Source organism: Melopsittacus undulatus, chromosome 7 (genome assembly GCF_012275295.1).
Source record: "Melopsittacus undulatus isolate bMelUnd1 chromosome 7, bMelUnd1.mat.Z, whole genome shotgun sequence".
In the NCBI taxonomy this organism is placed as follows: Eukaryota; Metazoa; Chordata; class Aves; order Psittaciformes; family Psittaculidae; genus Melopsittacus; species Melopsittacus undulatus.
In genome coordinates, this window is record NC_047533.1 from 7,262,987 (window position 1) to 7,289,354 (window position 26,368).

The window sequence follows — 26,368 nt, forward strand, 5'->3', positions numbered from 1 at the left end:
AATGAGTAGTCCATGCTCTGAAAACTATTTTCTTTCAGCTGCAGCTTCCTGATGTAGGTTGGAAACCAGAGGGCACACATAGAGCTGAAATAAGGTGATAGGCTGAGAACTAGGACAAAGCAGATAAGGTTTATTGTTGCTACTGGATATTTGTTTCCCTCTGATCCATTTTCCACATTGAAACTGTTAAAATTTGCAAGCTGTCAGCCCTCAAGAGGACCCAGCACTCCTGGTGCAGAATAACTTGTGCTATCATGGCCTCTGAGGTTTAAAAATTACAGCCCCATCTACATTGCAAATAGGCATAAGATATTCAATGTTGTTAGGGGTGAAGCATATATATTCCATATACCTATTGAAATTCAGGGTTGACATACATCTTGTACTCAGCAATTATAAATTGCCAGTCATAACAATGCTGCCTTGACTTCATAATGACTTGTAAAATGAAAAGGAGCCACAGAAGTTCTTCTGTATCTTAATCCACTCCTTTTATTGGGGTGAGTTTTGATAAATAAGTACATTCAGAGTTCAAAATCTCAACACTTTCCTTAAATAATATGGCTCTAAAATGTTAGCTTTTACCATTTTCCTTTGCTTCAAAATGAATAGGTAATGGAAAAAGGAATATATTTGGGCAAGGTGTAGCATAAATCTCATTGCTTCTAGCAAACTGTTGCAACTTGTGTTTTTATTAGCTTGCTTCTGTTAAGTGCCTGCAGCAGGATTCTTTCAGCATTGTGTCCGTGGCGCAATAAATAGGTCAGGCATCCATTAGAAAGCAGAGAAAGAGGCTGTTTACCAAGTAGTTTCCTGTACGAGTGGAACTCGGAGAACTGACATTTTGTTGAAACGCAGCTGGTGTTTAAATAAGTTTGAAAGCTTTGCTTGCTGCCTGCTGAGAACCCCTAAAGTGACACATTGCTTTTAGGTTAGAATTAATGTGAGCTTTAAAAGTATACATCTTGCTAAGTAAGCGTTTGAATTTCTGTAGCATTTTAGAATAGGAGTACAAACAGAGCTTCTTCTGAGGTAGCTCATCAGAGTAGTCTTGAAAGTGCAAGTTTCAAGAATGTATAAAAACTATTCCTTGACTACAAAGAGTAAGTATCTTAAGCTTCAGTGCATCAAAGATTTTGCCTTGTATCATTCATTTTTAACTCCCACAATCTCCTTAGGTCTTTTTTGTAAAGCTCATACTTATTAGAGTAACAATGAAAGACTGATGACACTAATCTCACGCAGTCGGGGCTCTCACTAATTTCATCCTGGGAAATCTGACAGCATTCTACTACTTTGCTTTTATGGGATGCCAGAGATACACAGAGTTCTTAGCTAAACACTTAACAAAACACCCTGTGCACTTCTTGTTCATGGTTATAGGGGACAAAAGGAGTAAATAAAAATAGCTGATGATGCATGGGGATAAGAGAAGGTTGCCACAGTCTGTTCATTTCAGTAAACTTCTCTCCTGTAAAGCTGAATAAACAGTTCGTTGTGGGCTGGGGCATGGGGTTTGGCAGGCATATAGAAAACTTCTGAGCACTCTGAGTACAAATCTTTCTGGTAGTCATAATGGTCCCTGAGATAAAGGCATTCTGGCGTCAGTCAAAAGGCTGAGCAGAAGAACAAGTTCTTTCTTGGTAACACCTCATATTTGTGTTCAGTTATTGCTACTTCCTGATAAATAGGTTCATTCTTACATTCAGGCATATGTAGATACTACCATACAGTGTAACTGGTACTTTCTTAATGGTTTAATGTACCTTTAGTAGACAGTGAACTGTAAATCAAGTCTTCATAAATATCCTTTCACTCTTGGATTTGTCAAGTGCAATATGCCTGCTGCACACACATGGGGTACATAGAAGGGACAGCTGTTTCAAACAAAAGATGATGCACTTTGTCCTCACAGAGTTTACAGAATCATTTTGGGATTTGGAGAAAAACTCTTTCTGCCTATTAATTTGATCTGTCAAAAGAATTCAGTGGTTTAGTGATGGTCTCCTGGCTCTAGCCATACTGACTAGTGTGTGCTAATGGTGGTTAGAACATGGTAAATAAGCATTTTAAGGTTCATACATGCCTCCAAGAACACAGCATTTGCCCAAAGAGATGAAAATAGCTGAATGAAAAGAGAACGGGCGACTAATGGCATGATGGCAAATAAGGTGTTCTTTAAACATTGTGCATTCACCAGTACTCACATAGTGTGGTTTCTTGCTTCCCAATCTAAAAATGACTCAAGTGCTACGCATTAATGAACTTGCTTCTCTTTTAAGGGTACTCTTACATATTCATTTATATGTGTTGGCACTCGGAGGATGAAGTTCAGACACTAGCATGGCAGGTTTTGTGGGGAAAAAGGACCCCTTTTCTTAAGGGGCACAGGTGGAAGGGAAAGTCAGGAGATGAAGACTAACAGAAGGTCTCTTTAGAAGACCTAATTCCTTCTGCCTGAACCCAAAATGGCCACCACATCCCAGTGTTCTGTACTCTACAAATGATGGAAACGACGGATTTCTGGGTGTTTCTCCTTTGAACAGTTAGCACACGGGGATTATATATTGTACATACACAAAATCAAATCTTGATTTTAGCTCTTCCTGAACACACAAAGTAAGTGTGGGCAGTATTTGCCTGTTGCAGCTCAGGGTCTTCCTGCAAGAAAGTGGAGCATATTGTTGGAATGCTGTCTGGAAGAGCAAACTGTGAAGGCCTGGTGGGAAGTGGGACCACAAGGCTGGTACAAAACTAAACACATCTGCTTAGTTTTAACATCACAGAGCACAAGTGCACAGTGATAATTCATCTTAACTGATTTTTTCTTCTTCTCCCTCATTTTGCTTTACTGGTCTGAACTTTCTGCTTTGCCTCAGCTTTCTTCTAAACAGCTCTTGCTTTCAGCTGCAGCTCTGCATTAGCACGCACTTTAGCTATCCTCCAGTATGTCCAAGCTGCCAAGTCTCTCCTCTCAGGCCATGGGTTTTGTACTTCTGCTCTCATAACAGTAATCACCTGGGGAACAATATTTACATTCCTGAATTGCTCACCCGAAATAGGAAGTTGGGTGGAAACAGTCTGTCCTACATAACTTCCATTGCTTCCTGGTTTGGGTGGGAGAGGAAGTAGGAGTACTGAAACACTGCTAAAGAGACTGTTCTCATGGTATTGATGACCTAAGTGTACTTAGTAGAACACAGAATTACAGGGGGGGGAAACGGACAGACCTTATCTAGACTTTATTTCTTTAATTCAACACATGAAATGGGCAATTGGAAAATCCTGTATATTCCTAAAAGTAATTTGTAACTTTAAATAAGACTCTTTAAAAGAAGAAACACTTACCAAAGCTCTTAAGACGTAACTTGCTATCTTCCCCATAATGCAAACTGTGGAGCAAATACAGCATTGCAAGAGTTTTCTACACTAAAGTAATGCTAGAAGTTCAGTACAGCGCTAATTCTGTGCTCAGTCTACTGTGCAACATCTGTGCACCACCGAAAACAGGAACTTCAGCACAAATGCTGAACTAATCATCCAGTTTAAAGGCTAAAGGGTATTCCTGCACACTTAAAACTCCAACTTGAAAACTGGTGATACTGAAGACTAGATGAGGGAGTCCTTCAGGCAGGGTTTTAAAGTAGTTGAATATCCTTATAATCTGATGATTCTTTGGTTTCTTAGTATTAATTTCCTGAAAAACATGAATGTTTGTATTTTTACTTTAAGTTTCTGGGAATTCTGTCCCTTCTTTCAAATCTCCAAGTTTTAAGCTTTGTGTATATGTGCTATCATCAGTGTGCTTTAAAGTACAAAAGCTTGTTCTGAAGTTCTACTTAAGATTTTTATTTCCCTGGCAAAGAAATTTAAGGTGTTTTCAACCACATTACCCTGCAATCCCTTGTAGTCTGCACAGAAAGTGATATTGCTTTCTAGCCTATAAAAAAGACTAAATCATTCCTTCAAAAGTAAATGTTCTCTCAAATGTCAGTATAAACAAGGTAGATATTTGAACATTCTTAATGTTTAATGGTTTGGAATAGCTGATTATCAGACTGCATTTCTCTCACTTGGAAGTGGATGCCAAAGGAATAAATGTGATACATTGAGCTTGTGTAAGCAGACTTATTTCTTCTAATAATTGTAGATCTGTCATCCTAGATGTAGGCGAGGTAAGACTTCATGCTACAGTAAGTTCTGGTTTCTAGAAATTACAGTGTATAACTGTGAATGCTCAGTCGTTCTTGCATTCATATTTGCAGGGTGTACTTTTTCAAGCTATTCAAATGCATCGCCTCTTGGAGTTCATTTATTGAGAGCAGAATCTAGAGTTTTCTCTGAAATCTTACATAATTATGTAAACTTCCTTGCTTGAGGAACAAGGCTGTCTAATAAAGGTATAAATTCTGTATTTCAGACATGCAAGAAAGCATTTCAGTCAGGCTGAGGGAAGCCAGCTGGATGAGGTTCGACAAGTGATGGGAATGTTGGCCTTTCCTTCAGACACTCATATCTCCCCCTATAAGGTAATGTTCTGTTTGAAACTCAGGGGTACAGCAGAATAATAAAATACATGTTGCAGTGCTTTTTCCTGACAGGAAAATACACTGATAATCTGCAGATCAAATTGTTGTTCTGAGTTTACTTTCTCAAATCCACCTTTATAATAGTCCTTAATTGCAATAACCACTCCTTGCCTGTACATCAATACAGGTGGTATTTGTGATGTTGTAGTTGGATCTTAATAGTAACACAGATTCACACTGAACTAGGTTTATCACAAGCCCAGTAGTAAATATCCATGGGACTAGAAGCATGATAAACTAATATATGGTAAGAGGTGGAAGATGGGGAAGTACAAAGAAAATCAGTTCTGTTCAAGATACTTGGCTGTGTTCTTCATACACTAGCAGCAGCTCTTAATTCTCGTTCTTTTGGGATGAAGAGAGGAAAGAGGATTTGAATGATCTGAAAGCAGTATTTTTGATGCTTGAAAGTATGTGTTCATTTATTTCAATTATGCAAATTAATGTAGATATTAACAGTAATATCTATTTCTAAACTTGAATCAAGCAACATGTATAGGTAGTTACTGTTTCCATGGATTTTGAGTTTGTTCTGTGGTTATGTGCTAATTCACTTGGTTTTTTTAACTTGGCATTGAAAGCAGAAGGTAGACAAGAGCTGAGCTGGCAAAGCAAGACAAGAATCCTGTGAAACGCCAAGCCAATAAGTGGCAATGCCGGTAGAAACGTGTGTTAAACAATTGATGATGAAATCAGTGGTTTAACAAAACACAACAAAAAAAAAACCAAACCACAGAATTAATGTGAAATTCCTGGAGTCCTGGAAGGATCCTGGTATTACGGATTCTACATTTGATGTGAGTTACAAGCATAAAGGATAGATGAGTTAGAAGACTGGGTTTAAGACAAAGTTTGTTGTTGTGGTAGTTAGAAATAGGCAGACATAAAAACCCTGTATTCTGTTCTAAGTATGAACAGAATGTTTCAATGAGGGAGACCAAGGAGAAAAAGCAAGTATTGTCTCACATACAACCATACAATTGGAGCAAATTCCCTACTACTTTTATGGATTGTACTTGAATGTTTTAAGTTTATTGAAGTTATGTTTTGAGTCCTCAATAATTACCTACATAAACAGTGCATGCTAGCTTGGAAATACCTTTGATAGGCTGACTAAGAGTTCTGTGCATAAATGGCTTCTTAGAATAGCTTTAAGTAAAATCACTTTTAAATCTGTGAGCAAGTTTGTCAGATCATATTTCTAATTAGTTGATTTTTTATTAATCCAAGAGAAGAAGTGTCTTTTATAACCAAGGAATAGAAGCTTCTCTACCTCATTGCCTATCTTTTAGTACTTTTAAGGAAACCACACTTAATGTTGTAGCAAAAGAAGCTATTTTCTCTTGATATCCTGTGAACAAGTTTATGTAGCTGTGGCTGGAATTATTCCAGTTGGACTCTTACTGAGCTTTTGTGCTCTATCATCTAGGACCCTAATCACAGGCTGTTCTCAATCATTAATTGTACTTTACCTCTTTATTATGGCTCTGTTGTAGGCTTGGTCTGTTCAACCTTTTCAAGAACTGCCTTGAGGTCAGAACAAAAGCTTCATCCTGGAACTCCAGGAACATTCTGGCCTTAGATGGGGAAGGTCATAGGACAGACAGACATGCAGTCTTGTGGCTGAAATGGTGCTTTTTACATTACAGAATTCTGCAAACAGTAGATATTACAAAGAGTTATCTACAGAATTAGTGTGATTTGAGAAAAGAAACACTTCTGACATTTCAGTGTTGATGGTTCAGAGGCTACAGAGGAGACATTTCACAGTACCAGTGTTGCTCTATAAGCAGGCCACCATTCTAGAAAGCTAAATACAAGAAATAGCCTTACCAGGATTTGCATCCCTTAGTTAGGACACTTGGTAGATGGCAGAGGGAGACTGAATAGTAAACCAACTATTTTAAATAATACTTGATTTAAGCTGTTTCTAGTAGAATAATGTTGAAAGGTATTTCCTAAACAAGTACATTTCCATGTATTAGTATGTATACTTCTGTTTTGTGATGGATTCAGTCTAGTGGGTTTTGCACAATTTACCACACCCAAGCTGTTCTCCCCTGGGACAATTACATTGAAAACAACTTATAGTTGTGTTGTTTTTTAACAGGATCTCTTGGACCCCGCTCGATGGAGAATGCTGATCCAACAGTTTAGATATGATAACTACAGACTACATCAGCTGGGAAACAATTCTGTTTTTACTATAACACTCCAGGCAGGCCTTTCAGCTATAAAAACACCGTATCCTTTAATGCACATACTACTGTCCAGTGCAAAAGAACATAGTGCGTTTTTTGTTGTATGGCTTCTTTTTAGAGAGCTCAAAGAGGAAATGTGACACTTGAATATTTCTGAGTTGTTTAAATGGGTTCTGAACTAGTCTCTCTATTAAATTAAGGGGAGAGTATAATAAATGGCTTAAGAAAAGCCCAAACCAAAATGAAGGTGACATTTACATTGTGCTTGCATACTAGGTTGTATTTCCGTGTGCCTGAAGTTAATGAATATATCTGCAAAGGCTAGTGAGATGGGGCAGAATTATTATTTTAAGCACTTATACAAAATTTACTCTGGGTTCATATCCATATTTTAATACATTTTGCATCTTCTGAAACTTAGTTGGAATTGCTACACACTCTGGTGTAGATGACTGGTGCTACTGAAGTGTTCTAGATCAGGAATTTTACCTATAGAGGGTGCCGGACACTTGTTGCTTGCTTTTGTTCCTTGAAGCACTTGATTCTTATATATACACAGTAAACTTGGATGAAATGGTCCCTTGTATTCTCTAGCTTAGGCTGTATTTCCATAGTTCACTTTTTCCAGTGCCTCTCATTAAGCATTGCTGCATTCTGTGGTGGTTGTTCCTTACCTTGCTGTTAAACAGACAGTGTTATAAAGAGGATGGGAGCTCAAAAAACCCAGACTGCCCTGTGTGTAGCAAATCCCTGAACAAGCTGGCTCAGCCCCTGCCTATGGCACATTGTGCCAACTCCCGACTAGTCTGCAAGATTTCGGGGGATGTAATGAACGAAAATAATCCTCCTATGATGTTACCAAATGGATATGTCTATGGATACAATGTAAGTGTTGAAATCGGTGACTTGGCGCTGCTGGTTTAAGACTTTTGTTAAAGTAACTTTCCATATCCAAATGAGAGGTTATGAATGCAGTCAGAAAGCCAGAAGGATCTTCTGCACGAACAGCAGAAAAATAACTTCTTGTAGCAGTTTTTGAAAGAGTATGTGCTTACATTGTTCTTTACAGAAGCTGATGTCTGAACATGTGAGTCTACAGCATGAAATCAAATGGTATTGGGGGTCTTTCTCTGTGGAGAGTGATAATCATGGAATCAGAGCATTTTGGGTTAGAAGGGACCTTAAAGGTATATTGAATAAGTAACTTTTGTGGGCAAAGGTATCTTGACTCCAGCCTATAACATCGTATTTCTCATTAAAAAAGTTTTTACTCAATAGTTAATTAATGCTTAGAGTTATGACTGTGAATATTACCTGTTCATTCCACTCTTTTTCAGTCTCTGCTTTCTATTCGTCAAGACGACAAAGTAATTTGCCCAAGAACCAAAGAAGTCTTCAACTTCTCACAAGCTGAGAAAGTCTACATCATGTAGGTCCATACAACTCCTGATGAAGTGCCGCTGGAATTTTGACACAGTGTATATTGGCATACCCTGTACAGGGGGGGGCCTTAATGTGTGGCAAAGAAGCAAAACCTGCCACCTTGGGGATCAGACCTGTCGGTGGCATTCTTGTTTCTTGCGACCAAAGATCAATAAGCAACAATAAACACTCTTTAAAAACAAAACAGGAAAAAAAAAGAGAGGAATTGTGACTTAAGTTTGTACTTGAATAAAAAGGAAAATGAATTTTGATTGTTAAGGTTTTGTAACAAGGTCAAAAATTGGACTCTTCTCGAAAGTATTTTCATCTTCTTTAAAGGATAAATTTCTTTAAAGATGGACATTTGCACTGGGGGAAAAGTTACAACAGAGTGAAAATTAAATCCATTGTTCTTCCCTCTTTTTCACAATTGTCCAAGACCCTTTTGTTAGCAAAGATTTCAGTACTACCAATATGTTCTCCTTGAAGCTCCTCTTTGCCTTCTTTATGATCCTCTCGTGAAGTTCTCCTGAACATGAATTCTATAACTTATTTCTGTGGGAAGATGCTGATGTCTTTGATGCAAGAGTGGCTTCCCTGGAGGATCAGCTTTGAAGGAGTACAAAGGCTTTTTCCAAACCCAAATCTTTTAAGGAGGTTGCATAAGTATCAAGAGGAACTGAGAACATTTCAGGCAAAATCCAATGCTTGTTTAAATGTTCTTTTTCCAGTCTACCATAGTGTTAAAGTCCTTCTAAAGTTATTAGTTATGTGCATAGGGTTCAATATGAAATCATTAGTGCTACTGCCTTATTTCTTGCTTTGAGAATGTACTCACATGAAAATGAGCTGGTATTCTTAAGTGTTGGGCAAAGTTTCTGAAGATGCCTTGCAGGATGATTACATAATTTTAGGGTCTAAATAGTCTTCATTACTGAAACTAATAGTTCAATTTTAACAACTACAGAACACATCCTTATGACTTTTCAAACAGAATTAAACCATTGTAGTTTAAACAGAACCATATTGTAGAGGTTTGTATTTAGCGCTTATTTTTGCATGTTGATGTTGATTAGCTAATAAAAGATTGTAAATGTACAACATGTTAATAAAAATTGTTTTCCATTTCTTGATTATATAAATACTAGAAAGCTGCTTTGTATTTAAATGTGGGAAACCAGCCCTTTTGTAAGGGTCTTTCTTCAAAGGAGCACAACTGCCATGTGTTCTTAATGTTCTACAAGATGTGATGATACACACCAAAATGAAACCACAGCTATACATGTTCTTGTTTCTCAGTCAGTTCTTGAGCATTTTAGTCAAATAGCTATTTGGTTTAGACTTTTCATATATGAACAGTCCATTCCCAATCAACCATCTTTTTTTGTCACTTCTAGAAGCTTGCCTAATGTCCTAATGACTTTCTGTTAATAACGCTGTGGGAGGTGTTAGGTGCAAGGTTTTGATGCATGACCCAGTGCTTTAAACAGTGCTGACAAATAACTCTATTCCTGCTCAACACACAGAGACCAAATACAATCAGTTCCCAAACCAGCTACTCTGAAACTAAGTACATTGGCATTTCCAGTGAGGTATGGCTGAAAAGGCTCCATTTTCAGTAAACATACCTGTTCTGAAGTGTCAGTATCACAGGAGCACTGCAGAACCACCAGCTTGTTCCTGCACTGAACTGCTGAAGGGGTTTGTCTCCCTTAGCATTTTCTTCAGTCGCAGATTTAGTGGTTCCTTAGAATAAGAGCAATGTGCCAATAGTGTTGGCAGAAAATGAGGGAACTTGCGTCAGTAGCTGGAGTAATTGGCTATCAGTTAAGCAGTGTCTGATTTCTTCTTCCTGGGGCAAGAGTTGAAGCTTCATCAGCTCACCAGTGGAGAGGGTGTCACCCTGGGGTGCAGCATTACTGAAACTCAAGTGGAATAGCATCTGTTTTGCTTTGACAGACCATTCACAACAGGGGTAACTGAGGATGCAACCTTGGTTTTCCCTACTTCACAGAAAAGCATAGAAGGCCAAAGCAGGGAGGAAAGCATAGGTTTGTTATCAGCCCTGAGGAAATGTGTGGTAACTGCACAACAATTGTAGGGTATGGAAATTGTTGCTTTTGCTTCTTTTAAATACTGGTTAGAACTGCAGCTTCCTGAGATTTCAGCCTTTTTTTGCTTTTTGTGGCCTAAGCAGAGTGGTGGAGAAAGCCACGTTCCCAAAACAAATAATGTGGGAATGGAGGAGAGTAGTTGTCTTTATGGAGGGTATCACTTCAGAGGGACTGGTGCCAGCCTGAGCTCTGAGCCACTGATGGTGTGTCACAAAGATGGTGTTCCAGAAGGAGCAAAGGGGAGCTTTGGCTGTTTGCTAGCCACAACTGCATGCTTTAGGAACCTGCAGTCAACCAGCTAGTTCTGACTACAGCGAGACCTGTTTGACACAGGCAGTTGCAGCCTCCTGGCTGGCCCCTGTGGACTGCCCTCAGAATATGCTCTTCAAGCCTGGCTTCATCCTTGAGTTTACTTTGCCATGACTAGAAGCCTTCCAGCTCTATGAGTGTTGGAAGTGGTGTCAGGAACAGATTCACTGTGGCTTGGAGTTCATTCCCTGACTGCTCTCTGCAGCCTTGAGCTCCCAGCCCAGCAGAGCTGTCAGCTCATACCTTGTATGGTGGCTTCAGATATCGAACCAAAAGCAGTGTGTGACTCCTACTGAATACAATCCTAGTGCCTGTAAACACCACTTTTGTAATTGTTCCACCTGTGGATGTGCCAAGAAGAGGACTTTGACAGTAGGGTTTGTGTAATGTTGAAGGTGAGGCAGGGTTACAGAGGCTTTACTCAACAGTGGGAAGTTTGGGTAGAGATCCTGTTAAGCCCGTCTCATTCTAGTAATATCTGGCATAGAGGTAAGTTCATAAAGCATAGGATGGGGAATCACACAACCTGACTGTAACCAGATGTTGAAACTTCAGCAAATATGGCCATGACCTGCTAGATAGAAACTAAGCTGCTTCTGCCAATTACATGTCCTGGCGTGTTACCAGCAATGCCTGTGTTTTGTATCGATCAAAGAGTGCCCATTGCCTCCTTTAGCTGAGATTCCTCAGCTTTTTTTATGTATAACCTGCCGCATCTAAATGCCTGGCAGTGGGCCGAGGTGGAAAACAAAAGACAATCCATTAATGTCCTCAAAGGTGCAAGTTACAGCCTGTACAATGAATGACTTAGGCTCTACATTAACTAATCAACCTCTTCCATTTCCAAACTATCTCCTTTCAAGATCTGGCTGAGCTGGAAATGAACAGCATCCTTCACTGTGATGGTTTCTCAGTCCTGCCAAGCAATCTAACAAAATGAGACTTGAGGCTGGGGATTTTGGTTGTGTTCCTGTTTGAAGGCAACAGTTTGTCCCCATTGTGGTCAGGAGAGGTTGAGAATTGTCTTCATCTCTCCTGCTTGTTGTGGTCCAAACTCCTGCTCTAAATGCTTCTCCAGTGTTGCGAAAGGGGAGAGGCATGCTGGTAGCTGTTTGCACTGGTTCACGATGCCACCAGCCTCTTTGGTACCTCTTTCGGCTTTAAGTATTCCATTATCCACCTGGCTGAGAAGGATTCAAGATGTGATCACATTTTGTAGGTAGGAAAGTAGTGAAGTTGATACCATGCTCGGGTAAAACAGTTCTGGTTTCCTCAACATAAAAAGGACATGGAACTGTTGGAACAATTCCAGAGGAGGCCACGAGGATGATCAGGGACTGGAGCACCTCCTGTATGAAGACAGGCTGAGAAAGTTGGGGCTGTTCAGCCTGGAGAAGAGAAGGCTGCATGGAGACCTCATAGCAGCCTTCCAGTATCTGAAGGGGGCCTACAGGGATGCTTGTGAGGGGCTATTCATTAGGGACTGTAGTGACAGGACAAGGGGTAATGGGTTGAAACTTAAACAGGGGAAGTTCAGCTTGGATATAAGGAAGAAATTCTTTACTGTTAGGGTGGTGAGGTACTGGAATGGGTTGCCCAGGGAGGTTGTGAATGCTCCATCCCTGGCAGTGTTCAAGGGCAGGTTGGATGAAGCCTTGGGTGATATGGTTTAGTGTGAGGTGTCCCTGCCCATGGCAGGGGGGTTGGAACTTGATGATCTTAAGCTCCTTTCCAACCCTAACTATTCTATGATTCTAAAACATTTTGCAGGAAGCTTTAAAGAGTGATGGGCTGGTATGGTTTGGGGTTTTTTTTAATATAAGCATGTCCTTTTCTACTCATGAATAAGATTAATTTTATAGGAAATAAAGACCATTTAGGACAGGAAGAATGAGAAATTTATGTCCAGTTGGGAGTCAACAAAAGGAAGCCACCAAACATGCTTATCAGCGCACTGTTGAGGGAAAAGAAGTAATACTGTGACTTCCTTCTTTTCTGCATCAGGTAACCTGAGCAGAGTGGGTTGGGGGACGCACCAGACACTTTTGTCAGGGCATGCTTTGCGGCTACACTATGGTTCTATGCACCAGGTGTCCTGTAGCACATCAAGGTCACTTGGCATAGCAAAATGACTGAATCGATTCTGTCCTGGTATCCATGTGCTGTAGCAAGGTGTCAGGCTCTGCTCAGCACGTTGTTTCTCCTTGCTGTGTCCTGGAGTCTGCAGCAGGATGAATGCCATATCCTGGCAGCAGGCTAATGGGCCTTTGAGACTTTCTGCTTCAGTCTTGTACTCCTTGGGCCAGGGTTCTTGGTTGCATTCTTCAGCTCACTCTGCCTTGGGGCTGTTTTGTTGTTGTTGTTCGTGTGGCTGTGAAGAGTGATTTTTCCATGGTTTGCCTTTCTGGTGTTTGGTACAATCTGCACCTTTAATGGCAAACCTGGATTTTAGTGACAGCATGTTCTTCCAGCTGCTTAGCTCCATGCTTTCCAGTTTAGTGCATCAAATGCCAGCCCAGATGAACACGGAAGTTGATCAAGTCTGATCAGGACTGGAGCACCTCTGCTCTGAAGACAGGCTGAGAGAGCTGGGGTTGTTCGGTTTGTTCAGCCTAAAAGGGCTACAGGAAACCTGGAGAGGGGCTTTGGACAAGGGCCTGTAGGGACAGGCCAAGGGGAATGGCTTGAACCTGCCCAAGAGAGGGGAGACTGAGATGAGCTCTTAGGCAGAAGCTCTTCCCTGTGAGGGTGCTGAGGCGCTGGCACAGGGTGCCCAGAGAAGCTGTGGCTGCCCCATCCCTGGCAGTGCTCAAGGCCAGGTTGGATACAAGGGCTTGGAGCAAACTGCTCTAGTGGAAGGTGTCCCTCCCCATGGCAGGGTTGGAATTAGATGAGCTTTAAGGTCCCTTCCAACCCAAACCATGCTGTGATTCTAGGATTTGCTCAGCCTACTATTCTAGAAAGCATACTACATCAAGCATCACAGCTGCTCCTCTAAAGACTGCTCAAGTATTACAGAGGAAGAAACCCAGGTAACCCGGAGGAGAGGACTGACAAACGATTGAGACTGTTTTAGCACTGGAGTTCGCTCAGCAGTTCTTTAGGACCCAACCCGAAAGAGTTCTCATTCTATGCTGTGAGGGCTTTGAGCCTCCTTGAAACAGAGAAATGCAACCCGACCATGGTGCTGCCATCAGGAGGAAGTAGCCAGGGCTATGAAGGGGCCTGGTGCCACATAACTGGAAGCTGGAGTTGGGTCCTCCTTGTTCATGTCTGTTCCTCTGTCACTGGAGCTGGAGCAGAGGGAGCACTGAGATGGTCAGTGGAGCGGAGCAGAAATCCCTTCCCAGCCCAGCTGGCTCAGGATAAAACATTTTCTTTATTCCCAAATTAATGTGGAAAACCAAAGCAGGTTAAATAGGGAAGAATACCCAAGGGGCTGAAACCCACCTCTGTACCTACTCCTTTGACCCTATTTCCTATCCCATAAGATTAAGCTTTATTTTGTGCATTCCTTAAGGAAAAGTTTTATCTACCCCCCCAGAGCAGAGGAGCAGATTTTCCCAGGGAGCTCATCTGAGTTCCCAGCCAGGGCTTTTTCCTGACAGAGCCAGAAGGAAGAATGAGGAGAGAAAGATGATAAACTCCATTCACTTCAGGACAAAAAGATCATTAACTAACTCAAATATTTTGGTCCCCACCCATGGAGATTAAGAGGGATCCTATAGACAAGTTTCCCAAAAGGAAATAAACAGATAATAAAATCAGCCGACAATTTCCTCTACTTTCTTTGCAAACCACAGCAAGACAAATAACTCAGAAGAGCCAAGACCAGAGCTGTGGGAAGCTCTTGGGTGTGTGTACATGTGTGCCCCATGTGGAGGTGTCTCCTCTGGTGAAAGTAGCAGCTTTAAGGACTCAAACCATAGAAATGTGTTACTAAATATTGAAGGGGATGAGGGAGGAATTGGTCTCAGGAAAGCTCAAGTCATCCTGGATGCAGTCATTAAGCATTACTTAGGGGGCTGCATTAATTCTCTCCAGGTACACCATCACCACGCTTTGTGCTGTAATCACAATCATAGAATCATAGAATGGTTTGGGTTGGAAGGGACCTTAAATGGGATGAATACCAACACGTATGTGATCTCACCTCCTGAGATGGTTGGACAGTGAAGAATAGATGGGAACTGATGTTGCTGATGCAAATCTGTTGGAGTTTTGTTCTTTTGCAGGAGCACTCTGCAGATGTTGATCTCAGATGCACATAAGCTCTGATGATCCAGACTGTGTGTCTGTTTACTTTGAATTCCACTGTCATATACATTGCCAGCTCTCAAGCTTCAGTGATGCACTATCCTACTTCAAAACCCAGTGAATAAAGAGGGTGCTGTGTTTATAGGAGAGGTCAGTAATTCGGTTTAACTACTAGGTATAGAGAAAAGCACAAGATCTATAGCTGAATTGCTGGTTTGTTCCTTCAGTGAAGAACAGACCTTCTTAGACACACCTTACTTGTCTAGTTTCTATAACGCTTGGGAAGAATGTCACCTGCCCTGCTAAGAGAGAAATTACCCTTCCCTTGGCCAAAACACATTCCCTGCCTCTCTCTGTGAGCCCTCCTCTGAGGAGGTAAAATTAAGAATTCCTCATTGAAGTAGGATTAGCAGTTGCTGTATCCAGAAATACCTCTTTTATTCTACACCAATTAGAAAGGGATAATGACTGGGTTCTTTGCATCAAGAACCATAAATAACATAGGCTGTGATCTCTGTGTGTGAGGATGAGATGCTGAATTAAATCTTGATCTGAATGAGGTATTTGTCTTAATTCTTCCCCTCCATACCTTGTATTTCCAAGAAGAGCATGAAAAGAAATCAGAGTGCTGGCACCATTTTTGGGCCAACAAAGCCAACGTGTCTATTGTGGTGGTTTGCAATAATAATAAACACTATTATTGCAAAATAACACCTCTGTCTAGGATCCTGCAAGTCTAAAATGAATCATTATCTTCATTATTTCACCCCATAAGCAAAATTAAACCATCAGAATTGTTCTAGCAGCTGAAATAAAGAGTATGGCCTGGTTGCATATTGAAAGCAACAAAATAGAGCTTTGGGGTCCTCCAGAAAGTCTCACACTCCGTTTAAGTGATCCTAGGTTGGACCAGATGATCCTAGAGGTCCCTTCCAACCTGGGAATCTATGATTCTATGACTAAAATATCTAAGCTACAACATAAAGTGTCATAGGGCAATGAATATTCCAAACCTTTACACAAACCCCATGAAAAACACCAGCATGGATCAGCTCTGTTAAAATCCCCAAGATTAAAAATGCAGCCTCATGGATTCCTATGCTCCAGGCAGCTTCCCTGCTGTGGGCAGTCAGAGGGGTTGCTCCTACATTTTCCACCACCAGAGGAACCTTCCAGTGGCCCTTATCTGTCCTTAGGGAATTGAGTCTTGAAATTGGGAGCATTCTTAGACACTTGCTTTTATCTCAAGGACTCTTCGAAGTGCTGCAACATCCTTTTTCTTAAGCTCTATTTGCAGAATACTCTTCCTCCATCCCATCTTCTCTCCCGGATCCACTGACAGCTTCACAGCAGGAGCAGCCAAGGCTCCATCTTCAACATTTATTGCTGGAGTCACCAGGTTTTTCATGTCCTGCCCCCTCTGCTTTGTGTAACAATTCTTCTCTATAACTTCAGGCTTTCCAAAGAGCCAGGAGTGGTTGATCTCCCATGCCCTGGTTTCAGATGTCAAGTCTCAAAACTGTTTACAACCCAGCGTTGTTTGGGTAGAGCACATCTGTCAGAGAAACATCATCATGAGACAGTGAATCTGTTTCCTCATTGGTAAAATATGTGCCTGGTTTCCAGTTTGAATTCATCTTTTGTTCCTTGTGTTTGTCACTGTTACACTCAAGATCATTTAATACATTATATTTTCCCCCTGAAGATCCTTTCATTTTAGGGACCAGTTGCCTCCCTAATCAAAACTGATTTATTATCTTAGGCACTATTGTAACTCTTCCTTTTTTGCACTTTATTCTTACAACCTTCCTATGCATCACAGACTGTTTAAAATGAAAACTTGTATTTCAGTATTGGCCATGCTGTTCACATGTTATACCCAGGTAAATCTCCACTACTTACAGCTTTTTGTTACCACTCTGGAACTGTTTAACTCTGCTATTGCCACAGTACAACTCCATATAATACAGACATATCTGAAATAAGCTGGTAGCTCTGAAACAGTGAGAATTGCTGCTTTTATAAGCAGTATAACCAAAATATGGATCAGTGTTCAAGTATATAAGGAAGAAGTTCTTTACTGTAAGGGTGGTGAGTCGCTGGAATGGGTTGCCCAAGGAAGTGGTGAATGATCCATCCCTGGCAGTGTTCAACTCTAGGCTGGACAGAGCCTTGGGTGATATGGTTTAGTGTGAGGTGTCCCTGCCCATGGCAGGGAATTGGAACTGGATGATCTTAAGGTCCTTTCCAACTCAAACCATCCTATGATTCTATTCCCATGCCCTTAGAGGCCGGTTACCTGAGATCCTTTTGGAGACAATATAATGCATTTTTGCACCATATGCATTTATTTTCCTAAGCACCACAAACAGGTTTTTCTTGCACCATTTAAAACAGAGTCCAAGCAGTAGTTATGAGCATGTGGAGCTGAGAAAAATCATATTGCTTGTGGATAACTGGGATTCCTTGTTTGCAGTAAGTAAACTTATCCTGTGTTTATACATGAGTGGATTTCTCAGTGTTCCCATCATTTGCTCTGGAGCCACTTTAACCACCCTGTGGTTACTGTGCCCGTGGCAGCATTTTGAGAACTCAGTTCACCCTCGTTGGCCTTTCAAGAGCCACTTCTCTGCCAGGTGCAGTCACTTCAGTTTTAATATGATGGGAAAAAGAAGGTTTTTCAGCAGCTTTTTTGGGGCAAGTTTAATAATCAAGCTTTTTTCATTAATTTCTTCACCAGCCCACACATCTTCCAATGCTTGTTTGCTTCACTTCAGAGATTTGGGGAGGTTTTTGTTGGGTTTTATTTTGGTGTTAGAGGGTGTTTTATTCATTTTAGGGTTTTTTTTTTTTGGTGGGAGGATGTTCAGATAAAAGGCAAAGTGTGCCACTAGAGACTTCTAATGCTTTTATGTTTTCCTGAGAGTTCAACTACAAGCACAGGAAAAGCAGTGAGTTGTTCTGCTTGGAAAGTACCTCCACCTTCAGCACCTTCTCAGAGAGATGTGTTCTCTTTTTAATTGCCATTAAAAGCAGTTCCCTTGATGTGATACTCAAGAATGCTTTTTTCAAATAACATCTCGTAGCTTATTTCATTGCAAGACTGGCCATGTTAAAGACTCTGTCTAGATTTATTCCTGGCCTGGAAATAGGGTGGCCTTGCACACAGAAGATGCAACAGGAGAATATGTGAGAACTTGTTTTACCTGGAGTTGTTAAGTGACTGTTTATACCTACATATATATATTTATATGTGTGTTTGTGTATGTATATATACAGATAAATACATCCTTCCCCAATTACATTCATGTGGATTTATGCATATATTTATATGTAAGTGTGTGTATGTGTGTGCATGTATACAGATGTTATTTCCACCACTGATTGCTGAAAACCCCATAGCACGTGGCTCTTTTGGAGAAAAGGAGGCTCAGGGGGGACCTTGTTGCTCTCTACAGCAGGTGGGGGGTTATAGTGAGGCCTGGGAGGGTCTCTTCTCCCGGGTAACAAGGGACGGGATGAGAGGAAATGGCCTCAAGATGCACCAGGAAAGGTTTAGATTGTACTAGGAAACTATTTCTTCCCTGGAAGGGCCATCAAGCATTGGAACAGGCTGCCCAGGGCAGTGGTTGAGTCACTGTCCCTGGAGGTATTTACAAGACGGGTAGATGTGGCACTTAGTGCTATGGTTTAGTGGTGGACTCAGCAGTGCTGGGTTAAAGGTTGGACTCAATGATCCTAAAGGTCATTTCCAACCCAAATGATTCTGTGACTCTACAGGCTTCACAGGTCACCCCTAATGTTTTGGATATGGATCCCCAAACCAATTGCCATAGCCTGTAAGTTCAAATCCTACACTTTAAGAACAACAGAAAACAATCTGCTGATAGTGAAAGCGCTTCGTTCGCTTGCAGGACAGGTTAAAATACCCAGCAGGGTTTCTAAGGCGGTGTTTGCTCCCAAGCACAGCGATCTCGGCCCCTGCTCTTGCCTTGCTGGACGGGCTACAGGTTTTCCTGCATTGCCATCTGCTGGGGGCTGCGCCCCAAGGCAGCGTCGCTCTGCGGAGCCGGGGGTGCTCGGAGTCCTGAAGTCCCTTTTGACTCCGATCTGAAACACAAAGTACTTTATACTGCTCATAGCGCCGTGAGCTTAAATAATCAGTTATGTATTTTTTTCCTTAAAAAGATAAAACTTCAGGTTTTGGGTTCGGTTTTTTTTTGTTGGTTTTTTTTTTTTTTCTGTAGATAAGAAAGGTTCATTTCTAAATACATTTAAAAACATTTGTTTCCTAAACAAGCAAGAAGGAAAGCATTGTGGCTCTCAGTGGCTCCCAGTGCCTGGGCCTCTTTGCAGCCAGGTAAGAATGTGGTAACAAAGGCAAGGACAGAGTATTTTCTGTGGTTTAAGATGATGGAAGGCTGTCACAGTTGCCCAGCTCATACCGCTGCTGGCAGCACAGTTTCCTCTACTGTCCTTATACGTGTATCTTGTATCTTGTCCATTGGAAATTACTGAGTGACAGTTTTGTGTTTATATTTAGAAAAAGAAAACACCCCCCAAAAAAACCAAAAAGGACCCCAGCACTTTTCTAGAATTCAAGTTACATGACCAGGAGCAGAACTGGACATTTGAAATTCTGTAAGCCTCTGCCAGAGCCTGTTGAAGGGGTCACTCCAGGGTGGACTCGCTCATATCCACAGATCATAGAACCATAAAGTCACATAATCATAGAATCATAGAATAGTTAGGTTTGGAAAGGACCTTAAAACTCATCCAGTTCCAGCCCCCTGCCACGGGCAAGGACACATTCCACTAGAGCAGCTTGCTCCAAGGCCTGTCCAACCTGGCCAGGGATGGGGTATATCGAGCCACAGAGGTGAAAAACACCTCCTTAATAGCATAAATGAATTAATGGCTCCAGACAGCACACATGACTTGCCACCAAAAATCATCAATTCACACAGATTCTGTCAGAAAAAAAGTCTCACCCTGGCTACATTTTACTGTTTATCAGTAATGGCCCTATTTCTTTTGGAGGACATTATTAAGGGAGAAAAAATCTGCTGTCCCTCTTGGAGGGGTCAACCTTTTGCTACTCTTAATAGGAAGACAAGAATACTTTGTGTAGAGTTTACTGAGGCATGTTCAACAACAATGCTTTCTCAGTTCTTGACAGAACTTGATAGAACTGTTACGACTTGTGCAAAGAGAAGTAGCAGTGATTCACTTCAGAGGCGTTTTAACACTTGCATGAAACAAGCTGACACACAGAATATGGGTGGCTGTGTGAGCAATGCCACTGAGCTTACACTGGGGCAGGGACATGCTGCTGGAGCTGCTGCAGCTGAGGAGATGGAGACAGCACCCCAGACTCTGCACTCAGCTCTTCTGGAAGGCTCCTGCATGGTCTTCTTAAAATCAGTTTATTCTTTGTATGTGTTGCCTGTACCTGTAAGTCTTGTTCCATGATGTATAGAGATACAATTGCTTGAAAGTTTGTGAAATGTTTCAGGGGTCTTAGTACTGCACAGTGTAAAAGAAGAGCTGTACTCTGGTCAGTGGGACTGTCAAGGTGCGATTGCTGCAGAAACAGAGGGCACACAAAAGGGTCCTAATATGTGAAATACGAGTATTTTCCTGTTCTTCTCCCACTTACGTAACATAGAATCACAGAATGGTCTGTGTTGGAAGGGACCTTAAAGCTCATCCAGTTCCAATCCCCTGCCAGCAGCTTGCCCCAAGCCCCATCCAACCTGGCCTTGAACACTACCATGGATGGGGTATTTTGAGCCACAGAGGTGCAAAACACCTCCTTAAAAGCATAAAGAAATTAATGGCTCCAGACAGTACACATGACTTGTAACATTCTTCTTGTCTAGACACTTCCTTCTTCCTTTTAGTGATACTTCAATATTTACTTCTCTCTCAAACTGTGGTCTTTGCACTCTATTTTTGTCCCGACTGCCTCATAATCTCCTCAAGCCCAGGACTTTCCTTCTGCCTGCAGAAGCTGACCTGTACAAATAATCTCTTCATAAAAACAAGCATTTCTTTATCATAACAGTAAAAGAAATTCCCTAGAAAAGCTGCTTTGATCCATGTGGCTTTTTTGGTCACTGCTCATAAAAGATGATGGAAATACCAAGCAGGCCTTCAGATGGAGAGCATGCTCATATAGGCAACCTTCGGCTGCTGTGGGAATACAGTGGATTTTGATGGGTGACTGAGGACTTGCTCCTGGGAATGAGTGATCACAGTGTCACTGTGGGTTCAAGCTGCATGGTGCATGAACAGGACACAGCTATCTGAAACAGAAAATCACTGATCAGACAGTGTTTGTGCAGTGGTGGGATACATGCAGACCCATTGCCTGTCCTTGTCCGACAGCAATAACAACAATTTCACATCAGGAATGGACTTCATCTCTCCTATTTTAACTGTAGTCAGTGCTACAGCTTTTAGCAGCTTCAGAGCATTTCTCTTCTTTCCCACATCCTTGGGAAAAGAAGAAAAAAGCAATTCCTTTGGGTCTCTGAAGCCACAGCTCTGGGCAGTCTCTCATTTGGAAAAACCAGCTTGAGCAACCGCACCTCTATTACAGGCTGTGGTTTTCCAAGGACGGGACAGCTCAAACATCAGGCAGAAAGAGCTTCCAGAAAAGTACCGTCTAGGAATCAATGTGACACCCAGAGCAGTCTCCTTAAGTTGCTTAAGAAACTTCTGCTAACATCATATGTTTGGAAGCCGTCCTATTTGCATACACATTGAAGTGGTGTTTCTGTCACTGTATGATTTAGCATCACAGGGTCTTCAAGCAGAATTTGGGCTGCATTTCCTCTAATTAGAAGCTTGGGGCTCTTTTCTTCCTCTGCACTCTCCTTTTCTACATGTTAAGAAGCTTCAAGCTCCTCCTTTGCTGAATCACCTGACCTGAGTCCTGCCTTAGAGGCTGGTATCCCCTAGCCCCTCAAAGCCACCTGCTTGCAGTGCAATGGGATGTGCCTTGATCTTCTTTGGGTGCATTCATGTAGAAATATTAACTCGTGATGTAGACACATACTGTCTAACACAAAAAAATGTTCATTAGGTTCCAGTTAAAGCCTGCACAGTTCTTTCCATGGAGGAAAAGGGAATTTACCCTTGTTGACACCAGTCAATGTTTCAATGCTGGACTGCAGTTTCAGGAAATGCTGTAGGATCATTGTTAAAAAGCATTCTAGACATGAATATAAGCTACATGTAGGAAGGTGCTCCTTGATTTGTGATGGTTCTTCTACAGCTATTCCCGCTCCATCCAATTCACAAATGGTTATTTAATTAGTGATCTAGACCGTACAGAGCAGGTTCATCCATCTCCTCCTATGACAGCATTATAAAATGTTACAGTAGGCTGAAGTGTTGTCACAGTCAATATTTCACATAATTAGAGGAGGTCACTGAGTATCTTTGGCCTTGCATTATTGATGGTTTAATGAATAGACTGTTTCTCCTTTGAGAACATCTGTTTAAATATAGTGCTTACCCCTTCTGAGGTAGTTCAGAGCTTTCAAATAACTGTCATCCTTCTGTGTGAATCAAACCAGTGGTTAAGCATCTATTCATCTCGCACAGAAGGTCAGTATTTTCTTTGCAACCTAACTAGCACAAATCTGTGACAATTTAATATCAGTGTTTATCATGTTTCTGCATCTTCAGGCCTGAAACCAAAGTTATTTTAACTCCAAATTGTTTGTAGGGAAGCTTTTTTTGCCCAAGTTCCATCTTGGCAGGAAAAGAAACCCTCCTTTTTAATTTCATATCATTAAGCTGAACACAGCTATCTCTGAAGTTCAGTGGGGTTTCTGTCTGCCTGACATGTTCTTTTATTGTGAAGCTGGAAAACAATCCTAGGCAAAGAATCATCTGGTAAGATGGTATAACTGTCTCCTACTCATGTACTTCTTTTATAAATACACTACACAAGAAAATTTAGCATTAAACAAGAGTTTAAACCAATCCTGCCTAGAGCCACCAGTCTGACCTTTTAAATTTGTGATGAAACAAATGGCTCTTCTTTAATGTAAGAACTCCCATACACAAGCAATTTGTGTCAGTGGACAAAATCTGGGATGTTTCTTTGCCTGTGATTTGGCCAAAGATACTGGACCAATTGGAGGTGATCTCTGGATGGACCAACTGGTCAAACCTAGAGGTACCCTGTAGGAGAACATTTCCATTGCAAATGCCTCTTGCCAATGATGACAGCACTGGGTATCACAGAGAGGTGGTGGACGGAAGAGTGTTTCTGGAGTAGTCTCTGCTCCTGCAAGGTGTCACTCAGTTTGGGGAACTCTCAATGTCTAACTGCATTGGTCTTGCTGATCTCTCAGCACAGAGTAATAAATACAACTTCTTGAGTTAACAACATGTCATAATCCACGTAACATGAAGCAGCTCAGACCTTGCTGAAACCAGGTGTAAACTGGTAGTAACATTCAACCTTGAGGCTCTGAAGGGGTAGAAGGTGGATTCAGTTCTGCCTTCCCACTCCGCAGCATCCTGTGTTCCCTGGTGCTGAACAGCCTACAGCAGTCATGTCAGGGGAAAATGAATGCGGGTGCAGAGTGGTTGTGACTTCTGCAGCTGAATTACTTCTTCAGTGTTCTGGCTTTCTTCAGCCTTTCATCAGCTTGGTCCAAATGAAGAGAGCACAGAAATATTTGAATGGTGGATATTTACCACATTCATTAAAAAGGAGAAGGGGAAAAGAAAATCAGCAACTTAAGCAAATACGATTTCATGTAATTGTCTTTGATTTAGAAAAATAATAAATTAAATAGCTTAGCTCTCACTGGGATTTGCCTTAGGGACTACCACGGATGAGTTACACAACTCAGCATTCACTCATCAGCCGACTCTTTGCAAAACCATATGGCTCCTTGCAGGGATTTCTTTAAATATTATGCATGGATATGAAATTGTTGCCTTTGTAGATGTTAAGTCTGTTGCTTGAGGCTCATTTTGAAATAATGTTTCTAGATAGTACAGCAATGCTAATTTTGTAAGCAATAACCTAATAGGAAGCAGTTGTTCAGGCACTTTGAATCATATTAAGAAGAGAAATAGAAAAGGAAGAAACATTAAAAGATTAAACTGATCTCAACTTTAAAGATGAGCTGTGCCACTCTGTGTGGCTTTCACATGGAAATCCATTTTATGCAATGGAGGGCAATGAAAAAAGGAGAAACATTATTAAAAAGATGCCATTGATTTTACGTATCAAATCAGAAATAACAGAACTGATGCAAAATGTATGTATTCATTTACTGCAGTAAATTGCTTTGAAAACATGAGTTTATTTCTGATGAAGTGTCTAATGGTGACTTCCCTTATGACAGGAACCAGCAGAGATATCTGCAACACTAACTCACGCACATTACTTCCACCACATGCCTTAACTGTGGATTCAAATGGAAATACCTTTCCATCATCTGACAAAATTTTCCCATGGAATAGGTATTTTAGATGTCTCCCTTCCTTAGGATGTTCAAAGCAGGCACCTGCAAGGGGTTGATCTTTCCCACTGGTTAGTCAGAGCTGGGTGGTCTGCAGAACATTTCTAATTGAGCACCCAAAACCAAAAGCAAGTCTAATGACATAAGGAAAGCAAGTGCCTAGAAAACATAGGGTGAAGATACTTTTAACTTAGGTCTAAGGTAGAGAACAATGTTTGTGTTGTAAGTCTGTTGTGTGACAACAGAATTTAGTAGTCTGGCTAACAAGAGTGAATTATTTCTTTCCATCCTCCTAATGAGGGAATTATTTCTTTCCATCTTTCTAATTATCAGTTAGTTTGGAGACAGTGCCTCCCAAACATCTGCTAGCTTAGGATACCCCTTGTCTGCCCATCCTCTGTTGCTTGCAATAAATCTTGTGCGAAGGTCACACTGTCCTAAATCTTTGCCAGCTATAAGAAATTTGCAGATAGGGCTGGTTTCAGATGGTTTTGTGATTACTGGGGCATCCAACTGTGCCAAAGGTGAAAAGTGCACCGTGAGGAAGACTGCTTACTTCATCTTGAAGACCCCTGCCCACGACCATCGGATGGGTATTACACAAGCACCAAAAGGGAGGAGACGGATGATAATGAGTACCTAAACTAATTGTAATATCCCTGCCACTCTCTTGGGAACCTAATGAATATGCATGTTTGTGTGCAATAAATATCTGCTTGCTTAACCCCTCAGTGTGCAAGTTAGGAGAAGCAATTCCCCTTGCACCCAGCGCCATAACATACCTGCTTTATAACTCTCCCTGAGTTAGAGTCTGATTATGTGCTTCATCCTCCATCTCCTCAGCACCTCACGTACCCTCCATCTCCTCAGTGCCTCACGTGTCCGCCATCTCCTCAGCGCCTCACGTGTCCGCCATCTCCTCAGTGCCTCACGTACCCTCCATCTCCTCAGCGCTTCATGTGCCCTCCATCTCCTCAGCACCTCATGTACCCTCCTCTCCTCAGTGCCTCACGTGTCCTCCATCTCCTCAGCGCCTCATGTACCCTCCATCTCCTCAGCGCTTCACGTGTCCGCCATCTCCTCAGTGCCTCACGTGCCTGCCATCTCCTCAGTGCCTCATGTGCCTGCCATCTCCTCAGCGCCTCACGTACCCTCCATCTCCTCAGCGCTTCACGTGCCCGCCATCTCCTCAGTGCCTCACATACCCTCCATCTCCTCAGCGCTTCACGTGCCCGCCATCTCCTCAGTGCCTCATGTGCCCTCATCTCCTCAGTGCCTCATGTGCCCTCATCTCCTCAGCACTTCACGTGCCCGCCATCTCCTCAGTGCCTCATGTGCCTGCCATCTCCTCAGCGCCTCACGTACCCTCCATCTCCTCAGCGCCTCACGTGCCCTCCATCTCCTCAGCACTTCACGTGCCCTCCATCTCCTCAGTGCCTCATGTGCCCTCATCTCCTCAGCGCCCCACGTGCCCTCCATCTCCTCAGCACCTCACGTGCCCTCCATCTCCTCAGCGCCTCATGTACCCTCCATCTCCTCAGCGCCTCACGTACCCTCCATCTCCTCAGCGCCTCACGTACCCTCCATCTCCTCAGCGCTTCATGTGCCCTCCATCTCCTCAGCACCTCATGTACCCTCCATCTCCTCAGCGCTTCACGTGTCCGCCATCTCCTCAGTGCCTCATGTGCCTGCCATCTCCTCAGTGCCTCACGTACCCTCCATCTCCTCAGCGCTTCACGTGTCCGCCATCTCCTCAGTGCCTCACGTACCCTCCATCTCCTCAGCGCTTCACGTGCCCGCCATCTCCTCAGTGCCTCATGTGCCCTCATCTCCTCAGTGCCTCATGTGCCCTCATCTCCTCAGCACTTCACGTGCCCGCCATCTCCTCAGCGCTTCACGTGCCCGCCATCTCCTCAGTGCCTCATGTGCCCTCATCTCCTCAGCGCCTCATGTGCCCTCCATCTCCTCAGCGCCTCATG

The 26,368-nt window shown here is 42.2% G+C and overlaps 1 protein-coding gene across 3 annotated transcripts in view; it reads left to right on the forward strand.

The window, feature by feature from the left end:
* MAEA (macrophage erythroblast attacher, E3 ubiquitin ligase) overlaps positions 1-9,354 on the forward strand; it is a 50,557-nt gene extending 41,203 nt beyond the window's left edge. For all 3 annotated transcript variants that reach the window (XM_031048427.2, XM_005148543.3, XM_031048428.2), the window contains exons 6-9: positions 4,421-4,529; positions 6,700-6,833; positions 7,480-7,675; positions 8,128-9,354. In XM_031048427.2, coding sequence (XP_030904287.1) covers positions 4,421-4,529; positions 6,700-6,833; positions 7,480-7,675; positions 8,128-8,223 — 535 coding nt within the window. In that variant the 3' untranslated portion in view covers positions 8,224-9,354. The remainder of the gene's footprint in view (positions 1-4,420; positions 4,530-6,699; positions 6,834-7,479; positions 7,676-8,127) is intronic.
* Positions 9,355-26,368: the final 17,014 nt, after the last annotated feature.